General features: G+C 42.6%; 1 protein-coding gene across 7 annotated transcripts in view; it reads left to right on the forward strand.

Annotated features, from left to right (window-relative positions):
• The window catches only part of JADE1 (jade family PHD finger 1), a 57,079-nt gene that overhangs the window by 10,496 nt on the left and 27,620 nt on the right, over window positions 1-18,963 (forward strand). For all 7 annotated transcript variants that reach the window (XM_012643290.1, XM_012643296.1, XM_012643297.1 and 4 more), the window contains exons 2-3: window positions 7,723-7,800; window positions 18,677-18,762. In XM_012643290.1, coding sequence (XP_012498744.1) covers window positions 7,749-7,800; window positions 18,677-18,762 — 138 coding nt within the window. In that variant the 5' untranslated portion in view covers window positions 7,723-7,748. The remainder of the gene's footprint in view (window positions 1-7,722; window positions 7,801-18,676; window positions 18,763-18,963) is intronic.

Here is an 18,963-nt window from a genome sequence, read left to right on the forward strand (position 1 = left end):
CTGTTTTTTTCTTTTAATATGTCTTGGGCATCTTTTCATATGTGAGCGTATAGGTAGATGTAACAAAGGAATTCTGCGCTGATGGAAATAGGGATAAAAGCTCAAGATTGGAGGCCATGATGACTGACTGCCTTTATTGTTTGGGTGTGAATTCATTTCCTCCCATGTCTAGGGAAGTTAAAAAAAAAAATAGATGCCAACTAGGAATGTTTGGAATGTTTTGTCATAGTTGTTACTCAGTTGTTGACTCTTCTTAATTGAGTCAGCAGTTATAGAGACTTGGAAAGGGTTTAATAGATTGTCTTAGGGCTCATAAGCAGTGATTGGATTATTTATAAATTGGCAAATGAGAGCTGCTTGTGGTTCATTCAGAACCTCTGAAATTTATAAATTTCTTAAAATCTTGAAAAATGCTTTATTGATTTTTAAAATCTGAGTTCAAAAGTAATTTATAAAGAATTTACAGTGATATAATGTATCATAGCACATGGGCCTTATTAGTAATGTTTATAGGAGTAAATATTATAGTTATCTGGTAAATTACCGTAATTTTTTCTTTTGTGGGTGGTTATTTATTGCTAGTATAAACTCTTTTAAGCTGAATAGTTTCAAGTTTGAGCTCTTTCCAAAGATTCTATAGTAGCTTGGTCTGCATTTTCTTTAAATACATTTTGATGTATGACAACACATTTTTAAAAGTTCCATGTTTTTGTTGTTGTTGAGATATTTAGACAGGGTTAAAACTTTAACACTTAAGATCAAAGCTGTTTGTCAGTTAACTCAAATTTTTGACTTTTTGACTGGATGTAACACTTTGGTTAAATTGAGAATCCCGGCTTGAGTTATAGTCACAGTAGTTTTAGACTCTGAGCATATGAATTAGATAATGTTGCCAATTTGAAAACTTCATATCTAGGCGATTAACATTTGCTTTAAAAACTGAGATAAGAAATCAGCTGGGTTTCCATCACATTCATTTAGAGACAAGAGGACAGATTTTACTATAATGCATAGATCATTATATTTGGGTACTTGGAGAACCATATACTCCATAGAAGACAAAAAAGTGACCTATTAAGAAAATGTATCTTTTTGACGGGAGCGTATTCTATGATTAGGAATTTAGGAAGCAAATTATCAATTACATAGTGTTTCAAAAAATAATATTCAAACTCTGTGGACTTCGCAAAAAGATAAGAGTAGCTTATTTTAAAGTATTAATACTTTGTAGTTTTTTTATGTAAGACCAACTGGTTTCTGATAATACATTCTATAGTATAGTACATTTAGATATTAGATTTTAACTATTTGACAGAATGCAAGGACACCAATATATTTAAAACCAATGTAATAGAAGTTACTCCAGTTAAAGGTCAATTAGATATTAAAGTAAAAGCTTCTCAAATTGAGTAAAGCAGAGTGAGCATAGGATACAGTTTATGTACAGGAACTCAGTCATTCATCCAATAGATTATTTTAATACATAGCATTGCATTAGGTGATATGTATAAAAGAAATATGTAGGGGTCTTTAATTGGGTACCTTCTAGAACTAGAACTTCTTGAGTGAATTAACAATGAAAACATAGTGGATAAAATTGATACTTTAAGGGAGAAACCAGTCTTTCTGCATATGAGCCATAAGATAGTTAAAATCACTAGGGTGTAATTCTTATTATAGCTGTAGAGTTTATGGCCTGATAAATGGTCCTTGTTCTACCACCGAGAGTAATTCTAGTAACTGGACAGTTTGTTTTCTTCAAATCACCCCTCTTTCTCAGGAATAGCATTGGATAAACATCTTCAAAGTTTTAGTCATCTTATTCTTTTGTAAAAGCCCTTCTCTCCTTGTTGGGAGGTCATTTCTCATTCTTTCTTAGAATCGTGTACCAGTCATGCCTCCTTGGGACCACACCCCAGATCATTGAACTTGCTCACTCAAATTACTGAGCCACCTTAGGGATGGGTTCCTTTGGTTTGTGGCTGCTCTTAATCTATTGCATGCAGATTTTTCCTAATTTCAGTCTGAGGAAACGTAAATTTCAAGGTTTTCAGGTACCGTGCTATCTCATGTACAGATGAGCAGTAATCTGGTAACCTTTACAGCACTTAGCACACCGAAGCCACTTGTTTCCTTGCTCTTACCCCAAGTGGACTGGGAGCTCCTGGAATGTAGGCATTCCATATCTTGTTCACCATATTTCTGGCATCTAACTCGATAAAATTTTCATCAAATTAATATGTTAGCTAATGTACCACATTTTGACAGAAGGGATCAAAGGAGACTGATTTGCATGTAATTAAAATGAATTTGGCCCAGTGGGTAAAGAATGCGCCCACATTCCCTGAGAAGATGGTGCCTTGAGCAGCCACCACAGATACCCTGGTGTCTTGGCACATCTTTCCCTACAGTGGGCTGGGCATGCCAGAGGATTGTTACTTAGCTGATCCAGCCAGGATCTTTGGCCAGTGATCGCCTCTTTCTTGGCCTTTCCAGCCAAGGTTATGTTTTTGATCTGACTTCTTAGGTAGTCTTCCTCTTTTTGGGCAGTCCCAAGTGCCCACTAATTAGTACTTTTGTCTCTAGCTGTTATGTTTCTCATGGTAAATGGACACTCCAGGATTCTGTAAATTGGCTCACTTTGAGTCAGTTTTAATGAAATTCAGACAGAGTGTCAGGATGAGCCATGTTAAAGACTGGACCCAGAGTTCTGGGAGTGTCCGTTGTAGCCCTGGGAGGCCTTGTTTCCAACCAGCAGCTGGCCCTTCTCTGTTATATCTTCATTTCATATTTAACTCGAGAGAATCTCTGTTCTCCAGAAATTATTATAATCTTTAGAGACACACATATATGGAAACGTTTAAGTCATGACGCAAGGCAGTTGCTTGAATACTGACAAAGACTCTCCTTTGACCAAAACTTTAGTCAGTCTCCTCTGAGTCCTCTACTTGACTAGGCCCTACCTTGGGCTTCCCTCTCTGTCCTTGTTGAATCCAGTTTGAGCAATAATCCTGTTAAGTCAGTTTAGGGAAAATTCCCCACCTTTGGTATTTGACCACCCTCCTATCTTTCCATCTTGGCCTGCATTCAGCAATAATCTTGTCCAGTCAGTTTAGCCAGAAACCCCTTATTCTGGACATTTCTGTTTAGTAATTTTCCATCCACTGATGCTGCCCTGCTTTGGTTCTATTTCTCTACTTGTCCTTATTGGAGTCCAAGTTGAGTCTCCTTTCTGTCCTGCTGCAAGACCCCATTGCATGGTCCCTGTACCTATCACCATGGTCCCTCTTGAATAAAATCTGCCTTACCATCTTTAGCATGTGTCATGAATAATTTTTTTGACTAACACTGCTAAAGTAAATAATACATTGAAAAGCATGGCGAAAAAGTTCTAAAAGGAAAAAAGTTGAACTGAGTGGTACAGAATGTTAAGTGCTTGGAGTTGGAATGGTGGGTGATGTTCAGTGGTTTCAGGCGGAGCTCCAGAAAAGAGAGATTGGAATAGGTAGGGAGGAGGGGGCAACAGCAACTGCATTAGCAGAGACTGAGCACTGAGGGAAATGGAAGTTTTCGGGGGAGGAGGCCTGGCCCGGCAGAGGCAAGTTAGGCTTTGGGGCTTGCTGGGACAGATGCTTGGGTAAAGCTGGGAAGAACAAGAAAACGCCTGGGTTTCTGGCTGCACAGGTTGAACTTTGACCTATTTGCAGTGTGGAGTGGAAATTTGCATAGAGAGTAGCTTGATGAGCTTGATTAATCATAAGGGTGATTAATTTGTTATAATAATTGGAAATGGGAAGAAACTGTAGGCTTGGAGAATGGAAGGGTGCTTAAAGCTATCTGGGTTGGGTGGTTGAAGACCAAACTTTGGGGTCGTAGGGGTATTTCAAAGGGTCATATGTTATGAATCCATAAACCTTGGCAATTGGATATAAGGTAAGAAGGGATGTATATAGTAAAGAAATGGGCAAATAGTAAGATGTTGAGTATGAAGATGCTGCCTAGAGCAATATGCTAGGTTATGTGTATGTATATTGTTAAATTTTACAGTGTTTTGCCCCAAATGTGCTCCCTTTTCTGGCTACCTCCCCTTTGTCCTTCAGCACTCAGCTCAAAATCCTCCCCTGACTCTGTCAACCTCCTGTGTTCCTGTAGAACTGTGTGTTTACCGCTGTCAAGCACGAACAATGCTGGATTCCTGTTGCTTACCTGTCTCCTCAGCTAGGCCAGAAGCTCCATGAGGTCAGGGACAGTAATTTTCCTCCAGCACCTCCTAATGTATTAGGTATGCAGATGTTTGTGGGATGCATCACATGCTATTATGTCGTCTTGCTGCTTTCTCTGGAGTGTTGTGAGTAGCCTTTTAATTGATTATTACTTATCCTCTTACCATCTAGATATAATCAGCCATTGCCCTAAAAGAGTCAGGACAGGTAATGGTGTTCATGGCCCTGCCCTCCGCTTTCCCGTGCTGGCTTTTAGTGGGGCATATGTTTGCAGCATACAGCTGCTGTATTGTGTGTCTTGAAGATAGTAACATGTACTTTGATTTTCTGATACAGTAAGTAACCCGGGGTGAGATAAATCTGCCTGATGTCAAGGTTTAAGTACATTAGAGCCACAGAGGAGGAAACTCTGTGAGCACTAACCGCCATTACTGTGCCAGGTTCCCTGGAGAAGCAAAGTACAGCATTCTCAACCTTCGTTACTCAAGGTCTTTGGGGTGGATGAAAATGGAATTCATTATAAAGAAAATGCTATTTTTACTCTTTTACTTGTATGGTTTTGCTTCAGAGAGTATTTATGTGTGTTTAGGAGCATCATTCTGTTTTGGCCAGTGCTTGCATTTTTCACTTAGTGACTGTTGAAGTGCTTTCTCAGGGAGTTGTGTTTAAAAGCTGGGAGGAAGGCACTTTGGTTCAAAAAGATTCTAAATTCTTTGAGCTACTCTGTACAGGTAAATTTAAGTTGTCTGAATCAATGTAGATACAGTTTTCTTGTTTTCTTGTTTCTAACTGGGAAGTATTTTTATGGGCTTTCTCAGCCTCTTATTTCTCAGTGTTCTCACATCTGGTTACTAGGTGGCAAACTGCATTCTTGTCGTTGTGTTCCATCTCACTGTCACTTTTAAGGAATTCCTCTTCAGATGGTACTTTCTGTTTTTGTTTTTTTTAAAGCTCTTTTGTGATACAGGCTTTGGGGAGCTGAAACTGTTGTTGGGAGTGGGCGGTCTTTTGCCTTTTCCTTTTCTCTTGACCTCTTGTTGGATCCCAAGGGGAGCAGGAGCACACCCTCTTTAGAAGGTTGGAAGAGAGTTCAGCCGTCAGCAGTTGGTGTGTGGGGCATGCCTGCACAGGGCAAGGAAGACAGTCATTTCAGGTAGGGAGTGGGCCACAGGTATTTGTTGGCCATGGAGACTTTTGGCTGGAGTGGGCTTGCTCTAGTCTGAGTTATAGATTGCTGGGTGTTAGAGTTACGGGTGAGTGGGGCTCTGCAGAAAGTGGGTGCGTTGGGTTTTAGGATTGTGAACCTGCCCCCAGTATGAAACCCCAGCCCACAAAGTGTCCTTAAGTTCATGACCCAGATCAGGACTCACGTCCAAGCTTTGTCTTGGTAAATTCTTTTAGTGGTTTTTGAAGAATCACTTGTTAAACAAACACCTATAAACTTTAACTGGGTTAATTTCTCAGGAAGAAAATATGAAATATTGCAATTATAGATGAGGGGCCTGAGTACTTGAGTGAATGATATAAGTCCATTTCATAAGTGGAAACGGACTGCATTGTACTATGGGAAAAACTACTTTCTCAGGTTCACTTCGTGGGGGGCGGAGGGGGGGCAGCTGCGAATTACGATGGCAAAAGACACATTACAGGAGAAAAGGCGTAAAAACTTTATCAATGTTTTTATGTGCGGGTGGAGGGGACTTCACAGAAAAGAAGTGAAAAACCCCAAAAGGGTTAGACCTGGGGCTCATATACCATTTTAACAAAGGGTAATAAGTTGTTAAGTGACCAAAGGAAAAGGGGTTTTGGGCTTCTAGGAGGTTAAATTGCAGAAAGATGATGATGAGGAAATGTAGGGGGGAACTAATGATCGATGAGGTTATATATGCATGAGAGTTTAACTGATAGACACCTTTACAAATGAAATTTCCTTTGCAAAAGGGAAATCTATGCTCTGCTTTTAGTCAGATGGGGCAAGGTAGAGAGGTCGTCCTGTGTGTGCTCTTTCTCGATTGCCGTTAGCTCAAAATACCTTTATACCAAGGTGGCATATTTTGGTCACCTTTAGTAAGCTGCATTTTCTACTTTTTTGACTGCTCTTTTACAGGTTCATTTAGAGTGGAACTTTGGTTTTTCAGTTACTTTCTTGTTCTAGTACAGTGGTTCTCCACATTTTTCTCCAGTGTTCCTGTGTGCCACACTTTCATTGGAAACACATCACATTATACATGTTGTGATTATTGTGTGACACACTTTCATTGAAAACTATTCCTGTGTGCCACACTTTCATTGGAAACACCACATTGCATTTTACCTGTTGGGATTCCCAATGAGGAGGAGGTTGGGATGTACTTTTCTCGGGGGGGGTGGGGGGTGGATGGATAGGTATCAGGCCACCATACTTTTTCTGACTTGAAAAAGCTGTCCTTCCTCTTTGGGAATCATTGGCCCTGGAGTAAGATCAGGGCCTTAAAGATATCAGGGTGATCAATAGTTTTAGTTTGAAAAGCTTTTTGGTTTTGTTCAGAGAGCTGCCCTGTGTGAATATAACCATGAGATCATCATTGTAAGCCCAGTGACTAGCCATTCCGTGTTGGTCCACTGCCCTCTTTCCTAAATGTAGTCTTTCTCTTAAGGATAGTGCCAGAGTTCTGTTACCATCAGCTCCCTGGGATGAGTTGGCCAGGTGGGCTTGTTATTTGTATAAGACAAACTGATTTCTTATTTTGGCTGGATTTGGTTATATCCGTCCTGAAAGGAGTCAGGGTGAGGTGGAGTGGAAACAGTATTGGATTTAGAATTAGAAGCTCCATGCTCCCAGTATGACCTTGGGGAAGTCACTGCTTAACCTTTTTCTGCCTTTTCTAATGTAAAAGGGAGGGGTCTGAAGCGGAATTATATGATGTCTATGGTCCCTTCCTGTTCCAGCTGTGAATTGCTGAGGGGTTGGAGATGGCTAGAGGAAACATTTGCATTCCCATTACCCCATTTGTTTTTTTTCTAGACTAGGTTATCTGGCTTTTAGGATTATTTTAGCAAATTTTACCTGAGAAGCATAATCATGCCCAATGCAGTATAAATACTCACACATTCAGGCATAACCCCACCCCACCCCCCACATACAAGCATAAAATATGAATCTGTCTGTAGTGAGGAAGCACAGTACCGTGTTCATTGCTGTGGATATTTTTCTGCAGTGCTTGTCTCACCAGTCAGTGAGACTCCTAGAGTAGTTGTAGTAATAATGTCATAGGGAGATAGAAAGAAACCTGGCACCTTTGGGAGCCCAACTGATACGTGACTTCTGCACCCCTCCCCCTCCTTTTTTAACCTGGTCTGTTAATGATTGCACCTAATTATCTTTGGTCTTTTTACTGTTTACAATTCAAATACTACTTAAAGCCTTTTGTTTGCTGTAAATCCTGGGCTGCCATCTGAAGCATAACTTGATGATTGTGTATTATCATCTTGGGTTAAGTGCTGTCTCATTGCTTTGCAGGCTGCCTGCTGTTTCCCGGGGAGATCATGAAACGAGGTCGCCTTCCCAGCAGCAGTGAGGATTCTGACGACAATGGCAGTAAGTCCTGCTTTGTTGTTCTTGGAGCCTACCAGGGTTTGGGTCAGTGTAAAAACATGATTTTTTAATGTAATGCTTTAAATAGCTGAGGCCCTTTGCATATCAGGCAGGTCAGAGAAAGCCAAGGCCCAGGGAAACACATCTGAGTGTGATACTGCAGGTCTGTAACCAGATCTTACCGGGTAAGGTTGACTGTAGGCAGGCATTCCTGAGGCTTCCTGTTTGTTATCCAGGGATGAATGATCCAGTTCCAAGAGTCAGTGGTGTGTCTGGTTTTCCTAAACATCATTTATGGTACTTCACAGTTGCTCTTAATGAAAAGGGAACTTAATCAAAGCCAGGTAATCATTAACTAGTTCAACTCATTAACTAGTTCAACTCGATACAAGGAGAAATTGAGGACTGCCTAGTGTGATGTGAAATATTGAGTACTGGTACTTAATAGATTGCAAGTCCCTGCTCTTCACTTGGTTTTAACATAACTGTATTTAATACTATTGCTGTCTGTATCTCAGCTCTCTGGCAACCTCATATTTTCACAGTGCAGCTGAGAACCAGAAGTTAGTTGGCTTCCAGGCAGTCAAAATAAATGTCACACAGTGTCTGTGTATTGGGAAGCTAACAGACTACTCAGGGTAGAGCTCTCCTTAGATAACAGAAGGGAATTTTGTACCTAGCACAGTGCCTGAGCTTTAGCTCATTAGCTATGTTTTACATTACAAATTAAACTCTGGAAACCTCGAAAGAATGCTTGCCGTGCTGTGCAATGGGAAAGGAAGTGGGCCTGCTTTCGAGGAACTCAGCTTTAGAGAACAGCTCTGATGCGAAAGTCATCAGGGCAGTAATAGAGATGTCTTTCCTGTGTGCTGGGGGAACAGACAACATACAAATTCAGAGGAGGGGCGGGCCAGGGAGATGAGTAGATGAAGGTTGGTCAGGTCCTGAAGGATGAAATAGTGTTTAGGAAAATAGGGCTGTTTTTAGTTTTCCGGTCTCTAGGTGTTCAGCAGATTAAAAGCTGCAAATTATTAATAGAAGGCAAGGCTTTGCTGCTTGCCGCAGGGGCCATGCTGACCAGGGGTGGGGTCCAGGAACATGAAAAACAACTCAAATGTGGTGTTTTGGTTGGCGCTCGGGTTCAGGCATGGAACAGTGGGAACTGGAATTGGCGGTTATGGGAGGCGTATCAGGTGCGAAGCGTTTGGGATGAGGAGCTAAGGAGTTGGGACTTTTTGGGGCAGGCAGTGGGAGCTGCAGGGGAGGGAGCTAGATGAGCAGGAGGGAGTAGGGGCTTCAGAGTAGAGGGAGAGGAATTGAGGGTCTTTCCCCAAGTGTAGGCAGGTAAAGCCACCTGTCCCAGCCTTTGGCAGTGCCGCCTTCTGAACCCCCGAGGCCTTCACTACCTGTTTTCTCCAATGTTTAGTTTTAGGCATTTTACTCCTTAAGGCAAAAACGTGCTCTGGTGTTTCTTCTCTGCCTATCAAAGTGTCCTCATGAGTTGTAAATACTCAGTAAATGCTTGCTGCTTGCTTGAGTACGCAATTTTGTCTTACAGCAATTCAAAAAATCTCGCCTTTTAGGTTCAGAATTAATCAGAAGAAGGTTTTATTAATTACCTCCACATGCTAGTAATGACCAATAAAAAGCTAAGAGTCCTATTTTTTTTTTCTTTGGGCATTCAGCAACAGGTGTATGTTCACTCCGTTTGCTCTCCTCACTGCCTGTCTTCCTCCTTGGGAGAGCTGGGTTGGAAAAGTTCTCCTAGAATGTTTTCTCAAATTTATAGCCTTCTCCTTTCTGGACCTGGAAATGTTCTAATCTAGTGCAACTGAGGAACTGAAATTTTGTTTTTTATTTTCAGAGATGGGATATCGCTCTGTCATCCAGGCTAGAGTGCAGTGGCAAGATCATAGGTCACTGCAGCCTCAAACTCCTGGGCTCAAGTGATCCTTTCGCCTCAGCCTCCTGAGTAGCTGGGACTATAGGTGTGCGCCACGCTCCACTTGAATTTTTAAATTTTACTTAATTTTAATAAATCTAAATTTAAGAAGCCATATGCGGCTTGTGGCCACTGTATTGGACAATGCATTTCTGGACTCTGGCCTGCTCTAGTCTCTCTTAATTGTCCAGAGGCTCTTAGTAGCCCAAAAAAGGACCTTGGGTTAGCTCAGGATGCCTTAAGAAAAGTTCCATAGCCTGGGTGGCATAAACCAACCGAAATTTATTTTCTCACAGTTCTGGAGGCTGGAAGTCCAAGATCAAGGTGTTGGCAGATTTGATTTTTTCTGAGGCCTCTCTTGGCTTGCAGTTGGCCTTCTCACTCACTGTATTCTCGCCTGGTCTTTCCTATTCACAGGCGCCCCTGGTGTCTCTGTGTGTGACTTAATCTCCTCTGATAGACACCACTCAAATTGGATTAGGCCCTACCCCAGCAGCCTCACGTTAATCACCTCTTTCAAGGCCCTCACTCCAATTATAGTCACATTCTGAGGTATTGAGGATTAGGGCTTCAAAATCTGAATTTGGGGGTGGGGGACACAATTCAGCCCACAACAGCCCTAGTAGATGAAATACTTCATCTAAAAATGTGTTTCCGGCCAGGCGCGATGGCTCACGCCTGTAATCCTAGCACTCTGGGAGGCCGAGGCGGGTGGATCATTTGGGCTCAGGAGTTTGAGACCAGCCTAAGCAAGAGCGAGACCCCGTCTCTCTACTAAAAATAGAAAGAAAAATTAATTGGACAACTAAAAATATATAGAAAAAATTGGCCGGGCTTGGTGGCCCATGCCTGTAGTCCCAGCTACTCGGGAGGCTGAGGCAGGAGGATTGCTTGAGCCCAAGAGTGTGAGGTTGCTGTGAGCTAGGCTAACGCCACGGCACTCTAGCCTGGGCAACAGAGCAAGACTCTGTCTCAAAAAAAAAAAAAAAAAAGTATTTCCACCTAGAACTCTGGTTAGAGAGGAAGGAGAAGGAGAGTGTCCAAAGTCCCCACCAAAAGTTTGTCTATCAAAAGTCACATGTTTGTGCTGACCTCCGTCAAGAAGCTGGGGGTGGGGAATCAAGGTGAATATTTCTAGGTTGTTGGTGGGTTAGCCTAGATGGTTATGCTCAGTTCTATCCTAGACCTGGGCTAGACATGACATCCCCTGGTTGGGGGAGAGGAATGAGAGTTGCTAGTAGGAGGTGGCAGCCATCCTGTTGTCATACAGTTGGCTCAGTGTAAAGAATACGTCAATGCTTTATGGCTATGCTGTCTGTCCAGGCTCAACGATTTGATGATTATGGTGGGTGATGGTATCTGTAAACAAATGGGTCTCATTAAGAACTCCTGGAATGCCAGGCCACATAAAAATATGCACATATTTATGCCATGGAACACACCCCTTTCTGTCCTCTCTGAGGGTGGCTGGTTCACAGTGTAGGCATCTGCCACCAACCCATTTATTTGCATTTTGGAGCCTGTTCTTTTGTATACCTGGGTGGCCTGGGGGTGGGTGGGTGAACCTTTTGTCCCTGCATTCAGGTCCACAAAACAGGAGCCCTATTTGCTTTAGCTCTCCATACCCTGCCATCCCTCAGCTGACCTGGGCATTTGGAAAGGCCTGCTTACAAGAAGGGTGGTCTGTGCAGTGGCCACACCCCAAGCCTCTCCAGCTTGCAGGCCTGACAGAATTTTGGCAGCAGTTCCCAGCCCAGTGCAGAGCGTGTCCAAGTGGAGGAGAGGCAGCTGCAGACGTCAGCATGGGGCCGCAGTGCTGGCCACAGCCATGGTTGGGCCCTTCTGGCCTCTGGTCTGGAGTTCTTTGCTTTGTTTTCTGGCCTGGTCCAGGGGAATACCAGTGTGGTATTTACAGTTGGGGACGGATGGGTATTTTCTGTGCCAAGTACAAGCGCTCGTCCAGCTGCAGTCATAGTTGAAGCCTTTCTCCAGGTGCCCTGGAACCTCGGGCCTGCAGTTGGATGGAGTATCGTTGGGGTGTTTGTAGGCAGCGTCTGTAATTGTGGGCCCCTGGGACTGGGTGGCCCAGCCAGTCTCTGAAGTTACACATTGTGCCAGGGCGTGCCCCAGGGAAACAAGCCCTTGATTTTCTGCTTCCCAGGCCAGGATTCTCTGTCTTTAGGGATTTTGGCAAATGCGGAAATAGGATCTACCAGCTATTTTCAGTATAGTTGACTTTTGAACAACTTGGGGGTATGGGGTATCTCACCCCCCTCACCTTCCTTCCCCCACACAGTCTAAAATCCGTGTATGACTTTGGACTCTCCCCAAATTTAACTACTGGAAGCCTTACTGTAAGATAACATAGCTAACATATATGTTGTATCATATTCTGCATTTTTATAATAAACTAGAGAAAAGAAATAAAAATCATAAGGAAGAGAAAAAATATATTTACTGTCCATTAGTGGGTCATCATAAAGATCTTCATCTTTGTCATCTTCATGTTGAGTAGGCTGAGGAAGAAGAGGAGGGGTTGATCTTTTGTCTCACAGGTGGCAGAGGTTACGAGTGGATCTGTGCAGTTTAAACCCACGTTGGTCGAGGATCAACTGTGTTTGTAAAACCTAAAGGAGATTTCATTTTATCTTCAATAAACCTGCAGAGGCTAATTAAAGCATCAAATGTCCTTGCTTTTTTAGCAGGAATTATGTATTTATGTATTGGTTCTCTCATGCCAATTAATAGCTTTGATCAGCATCCTTATATATATTTTTTCCTATAAAAATAAGACAAGAATTAAATAGTACTTAATGAATGTTGTTCATTGGCAATTTTTTTCCCCCCAGAACATGAGGTCTTTGGCTAGGGTAAGTTATCCAAATACAAATGGTGTTTATGTTGTTTTTTTCGGTTGTTGTTTTTATATTTGGTACCTCTCAAAGATACAGAGGGAAATTGATTCCATTCTTTCCTTCACAGAGGATGACAGAAGTGTGCTGATACTGTTAAGTTGTGAAGCAGGGCTTCTTTCTTGTTCCTGTCTGACTTCCTAAATTTCAGGGCTCTGTTGGCCTCGCCGTGGGAAGAAGGCCTGGAGCCATGCACCCTGTGGTCCCTCGCTGGTCTCCTGGTTTCCACACCTGAGCTCAGCTGGAAATACTTCTGTCTTCCCAGTTATCAGAGCTGAGCTCTGCCCCTTCCCCTGTGATAGTGAATGGGCAGATAGGAGAGCAGACTGAAATTCAAACTCACTACTTTCCCAGTTGGTAATGCCTTGGACTTGGACCTCAGCAGGAATGGTGGGTGACTATGATATGTTTGTGTGTCAGTTGGTTGAAGGCCCAGTTGTATTTTAGTGTGTTGAAACATTTCTGGGCCAGTTCTTTGAATGTATGTATGATACCTTTGTTTGTTGGAAGGGGAAGTGAGTTGGGCCATAGAGCTAAGCTATACTAGGATAGAAGAGCTTTGGTAGGTGTAGCGTCAGTCCCTGATATAAATGGCAGTTATATTAGATGCCTTTCTCTCAGGCAGTTAAAGCAAATAATCAATAACTGGATTAAATTTGCTTAATTTCAGATGAGAATTAACACAGCATTGCTTTACTTGTACAAGGATAGCTGACCTTTAAGTAATGCACAGGAGTGTAGGTCAGTCTGTGCACCCTTGCTGTGATAGTGGACTGCTGGACTCTTTACGTGCTGATCGTAAGCATCTTACTTTGTTAAGCTGATTTAACACTCCTAAAGACAGATACCAGCATATTATTTAGTGTCCAGAAGCCGTGTCTGAGACAGGAGGGTTGCTGTTTGACCAGTGATGAGGTTCTTTCGTAGTTTGCATTTTATGGTGCCGTGAACAACACCAAGACCGCCATTCATTCTAATTTCTGAACCTTTCATGCATGGCACAACATGAGAAGCTTATCACGTATGAGCTACCACATGTGGAAGGTGTGCAGTATGTATTAAATTTACTCTTGAGGTTTTCTCTTATTTTAGATCTAGGGCAAGACAGGATGGCTATTTTTAATATTTCAAAGGGGAGTGTTTGAGATGTCTGTATAATAGAGCCAGAAGGAACATTATGCTCGGGCAGGGTCCATGTTCATGGTGCTGCAATCTATGAACCTTTTATAACTTTATATTAACCCAAAAGGTTCTATTTTAGTGGAAGTTTGAGATATTAAAAACAAGACAAAATGTTTTTTTCCCCACTCATTCTTTTCATTGTTTCATATAGTTAAAATAAAATTGTTCATACAATGTCAAGAATTTTAAGTCACTTATATTTGTCACTAGAGTGGACTTTAGGTAATCATCTTACCTTGTGAGTGGCAATAAAATAATTTTAAACATTATTTCCAAATTTTTAGAGTTCCCAACTCCCCTCCTAAAAGCAAAAAAAAATAAAACTTTTTTTTTTTTAATACTCTACTCTGGCTTGGGAATGACTTTGCCTAGCATAATCTTAGCACACAGTTTTTGACAAGTGGCTGCTGTTTTGCTGCTATAGCATAAATCACTGTCTTCTTGTCTTTTTGGTGTTTGAAATATTCTCAATTCTGGTTTGGCACCCCCTCCCCCCAAAAACTTTCTGAAAAGTGTTTATAACATAACATTTTTTTCCATTAAAAAGGGATGTGAATTATTTTTGTTTTGATAATATTCCGGGAGCTTCCTGACTGTCTGGGAAATGTCTGGAGAGAGCATGGTTGCAGGGGGGGTTGTAGGTGTAGCAGTGTCAAGACATTCGCTCGGAGTCTGCAGCCTGTGAATGCTCATGAATGTGTCTGTAGATGTGGGTGCAGCAGTCCAAGAAGGAGGCAGCAGCTCTACCGATCTATCTTCAGACGTATTACCGCTTTATTTTCCTCGACTTCATTTTGCTTGAGCTCAAAAGCATATATTCTGTTAGGTAAAACAGAAGCATGTTCCTGGTACCTGCCACCTTTAGTTCTTGGGTTACAGTGATGGTTCTTAGAGCATGACTGACTGTCCTGAACAATGACAATTTTTAAGAAAACTTTTTGTCCACTTTTCAAAAAAATATTATTGAGAATCTGCTGTAAGCACAGCACAGACTTAGCTATATGTTGTAAATCCTATGTCTTAATACTAATGGCTCTTAATAGAGTAACTGTTTATGATACGAGCAAGAAAATCAGAAGGAAGAGATCACCAGCAACAAATACCTGCCTACTGGACATAGAAGGCAGAGCAGTTTCCTTGGATCTTACCTGGTCAGCAGCAAAGTCTAGGTTTGATAAAACAACCTGTGTAAATTTAAAATAGAAAATTTTCTTTCTCTTTACTGTTAATGGATGACATCTCAGTGATAATTTTTTAATAGCTTGATTGAGGGATAATTGACATGCAACGAACCCCACATATTTAAAGTATCTGGGTTAACCGGGCATGTGCCTGTGGTCCCAGCTACTCGGGAGGCTGAGGTGGGAGGATCACTCGAGCCCAAGAGTTTGAGGTTGCTGTGAGCTGTGATTGCACCCTTGCTCTCCAACCTGGGCCACAGAGTGAGACCTTAAAAAAAAAAAAAGAAATGTGTACTTTGATACATTTTGATGTGTTTACATCCGTGGAATCATAAATGCCAAGATAATCCTTCCCTCCCACTTTTCCCCAGTCAATCACAGATTTATTAATACTTTCTGTCACTGTAGATTAGTTTATATTTTCAGAGTTTTATGTAAATGGAATAATACAGTGTGTACCTTTTTTTTTGTCTCGCTTTCACTAAAATGACTTCAACATTCATTCATGTTATATGTTATCAGTAGCTCATTCCTTTTTATTGCTGGGTAGTATTCCATCCTGTGGATGTACCACAGTTTAGTCATTCATAGTCTGTTGGTGGGTGTTTACACTCTTTTTGGTTTTTGGCTTTTTGGCTTTTATAAATAATATGCTAAGAACATTCCTTATGCCAGTTACAATAGAAATTTAGCTCTTTTCCCCCAATCTTTCCCTTTCTGCAAAGTGAGTTTAATGGGATTAGCTTTCATTTTTTCCCTCCTTCTGCATTATATCAACACTAGGTAAATTAAGAGGAAGAGGCACAGACTATTTTCAGGTGGACCAGAGTTTCTTTTCGTTAATATTATTAGATACCAAATTTATAGTATTTGGATATCTGTTTTTAAAAGCCGATGTGAAGCTGGGCATGGTGCCCTAGCACTCTGGGAGGCCGAAGTGGAAGGACTGCTTGAAGCCAGGAACTCAAGACCAGTCTGAGCAAGAGTGAGACCCTGTCTCTACAAAAAAGACAAATATTAGCTGGGTGTGGTAGTGCATATCTGTAGTCCCAGCTACTCAGGAGGCTGAGGCAGGAGGATCACTTGAGCCCAGGAGTTTGAGGTTGCAGTGAGCTGTGATGATGCCACTGTACTCACTCTAGCCTGAGCGACAGAGTGAGACTGTCTCAAAAAAAAAAGAAAAAATATGGTGCAGACACCACTTTTCAAGATATGTAAAAGTAATCCCAGGAAAAGCTTTCAAAGGAGTATCATTACCTGGCTTGTGTTCTGTGTGAGCAACGCTGCACACTTTTGGGGAACATTGGAAACTATTTGGGAGGAACCTTGACGAGTCTACAAGAAGAGATAAAAGGGTCACAAAATCCAAGAATGGCAAATTTGTTGTTTCTACTTTAACTCTGAAAGTATTTAACTCTAAAGACCCTCTTCCTCCCCCTGTACCTTGTGTTAATTTTTAGCAGTAGTCTGATTTTTTTAGAAAAAATTTCTGGCTTTGTCCCTTATTTATGTAAGACCCTTTCCACAGCAATTCAAAGTAGAGGAGCCATCCCTTTTTGCCCTGCGTTTTCCCTCCCTGCACCTCCTGGGAATCCCACGCAGACATTGAGTGTGCTTTTCCTTATCTCTTCTTTCGGGCTGTAGACTGGCTGGAGGATGGCCGCCGGCACCAGAGGGAGAAAGAGGCCTCTCTATGTATGTTAGGAACCACCGGCCACCTTCATCTCCAGGTTCCTAACTTGGCTTCTGCCTTTCCTTTTTCCAGTAGTGACCACATTTAGAACTTCTGCAAGTTGGGATCATACCAGCATGCCCAGAATATTTCCTTCAATGAAACATTCTTGTTCATTTGGAGTCTAAGGAGACACACTTATTATTTTACAAAGAAGAGTTTTCTAAAATATTTACTGAAATGCCATAGGGCCACCGGTAGGAATTCCAGTTCTACTGGCATCACAGCAGTCAGTTGACCTAGACATGAGCCTCAGAACTGGTGCTCAAGGGTAGTGCTGACATCTCCCTGTGAGGGGCGCTTGGCAGTCCCCTGTAGTCTTGGTCATTGCAAATCTGATGATAGGCTCATGTGCAGAATCTATTCCTCAATGCCCCCAAGGTCTTAAGGGTGCTTTGATTCTCTGTCCCTGTCTCTGTATTCTGTAGAGATAAGAGCTTCCTGTTTGAGTGACGAGTGATTTCACTGGTAGAATCGCAGTTCCCTCAGGCTTTTGGCTTTTATTTTTTTGGGTGTTAGTTTCTGGAAAAATGCGCAGCAGATATTCAGGATTGGGGAGATGATAAGTATAAGAGGTGAAGGTGTGCCATTAGGAAGTTGGACAATTACTGCGGGCAGTTGTGAGGGCTGTTTCGAGTTTCCGGCAGCAGCACAGCACCCACAAACGGGGCTTTGCAGTTGTGACAGGAGGCAGCAGCAGAGATGGAGAAGAGGGGCTAGAACTCTGAGGTGTTGGAAAGTTGAAGCCATATGACTCAGCTGTTGATTGGATATGTCCTGAGTGAGGGGAGTCAACTCTTGGGTTTCTGATTTCAGGTAGGTGATGATACTCATCAAAGTAGGGATGTAAGAGGCAGAGCAGGTTTGGGTGAAATGTCGAACTAAGTTTCTGTAATGCTGATGAGCTGACACATCTAAGGGACCACCTCAGGGCTGATGTCTAATGTGAAAGTGAAACTGGATCTGGAGCTTGGGAGGGAAGTTAGTTTAGGAATGCGGGTTGCCCTAGGTGTGCTGTGTGTGACTGTGGGTCAGTGTTCTCCAGGGAGATCATTTGAAGCAAGAGGAGGAAAGAGTTCATGAAAGATATCAGTGTTGATGGGAAACATGGAAGAGGAGGAACCCACAGAGTGGGGACCCAGGAAAGAGAATTGCAGCCGAGGCTGAGGGAGCATTTTGAAATGCAGGATGGAGTCATTGGTGCTGTAGACATGTCTCAAGGCCAGAGAAGAGCTCAGATTCCCACCCTGTTAGGCAGCAATGCCCTGGTGTGGGAGGGGCCAGATGACAGGACTAGAGCATCTTTGGAAGAAAGGGAGAGAAAAGAACCAATTGATATTTCCATGGGAAAGTGGAGTAGGTAATTTGAAAGGTTATTTGGCCATTGGCCACATAGTCTCTGCTAAGGTCTGTTAGGTCTAATACTTCCTATAGGTCTGAGGTTCCCTGTTCTAGCGAAGGCTAAATTTTACCTTGTTTTTTTTTAAGAGTCAAACCTTTTTTTAAAAACATGTTTGGGGGTGGCCTTAGGATTTAGCATAATGATCTTAGCATTTAGAAAGCTTACTGAAAACTGAGTAAGATATTTTTCACTTCGTATTTACCAGTGTGAGACTTTGAACCTCTTAAGAAGTGCAGGCTCTGTGGGTGAAAGCACGGCCTGCGTGATGTTCTTAGAGTCCTCTCCCGTCTTACGTGTGCTGTGCTGTGCCTGGGACACAGCATTCCCACACACAGCGCAGACCGGAAGGATCGCGTCAGGCCTCTTTGGGAAATGAGGGTCGGTAGCTGGTGGGAGTGAGGAGTACTTAAGAGCCGAGAGGGCATCTCGGGTCCTCTCGTGAGGCAGTGGTGAGGTGAGCCTGGATGAATTTGGGCAAGAAAACCCTTGAGAACACTCAGTGACCTGTTTGGACATTTGTTTCTGTAGGCTTGTCAACTACGTGGTCCCAGAATTCCCGATCCCAGCACAGGAGAAGTTCCTGCTCCAGGCATGAAGATCGAAAGCCTTCGGAGGTACTTCCTGAACGCTTGCCTGGCTGTGCATGTCATACGCGTGTGTGCATGAGTACATGCGGCCCCCACACCTGGTTGATTGGTGTCTGTCTGTGCAGTCCTGGGCAAGTTGCCTGACCTCCCTGTGCCCCACTTCCAGATCTGTAAGATGGGGATGACACAGCTGTCTACCCCGCAGGACTCTCGAGGCTTCAGTGGGTT

This window comes from Propithecus coquereli, unplaced genomic scaffold, assembly GCF_000956105.1.
Source record: "Propithecus coquereli isolate 6110/MARCELLA unplaced genomic scaffold, Pcoq_1.0 Scaffold195, whole genome shotgun sequence".
In the NCBI taxonomy this organism is placed as follows: Eukaryota; Metazoa; Chordata; class Mammalia; order Primates; family Indriidae; genus Propithecus; species Propithecus coquereli.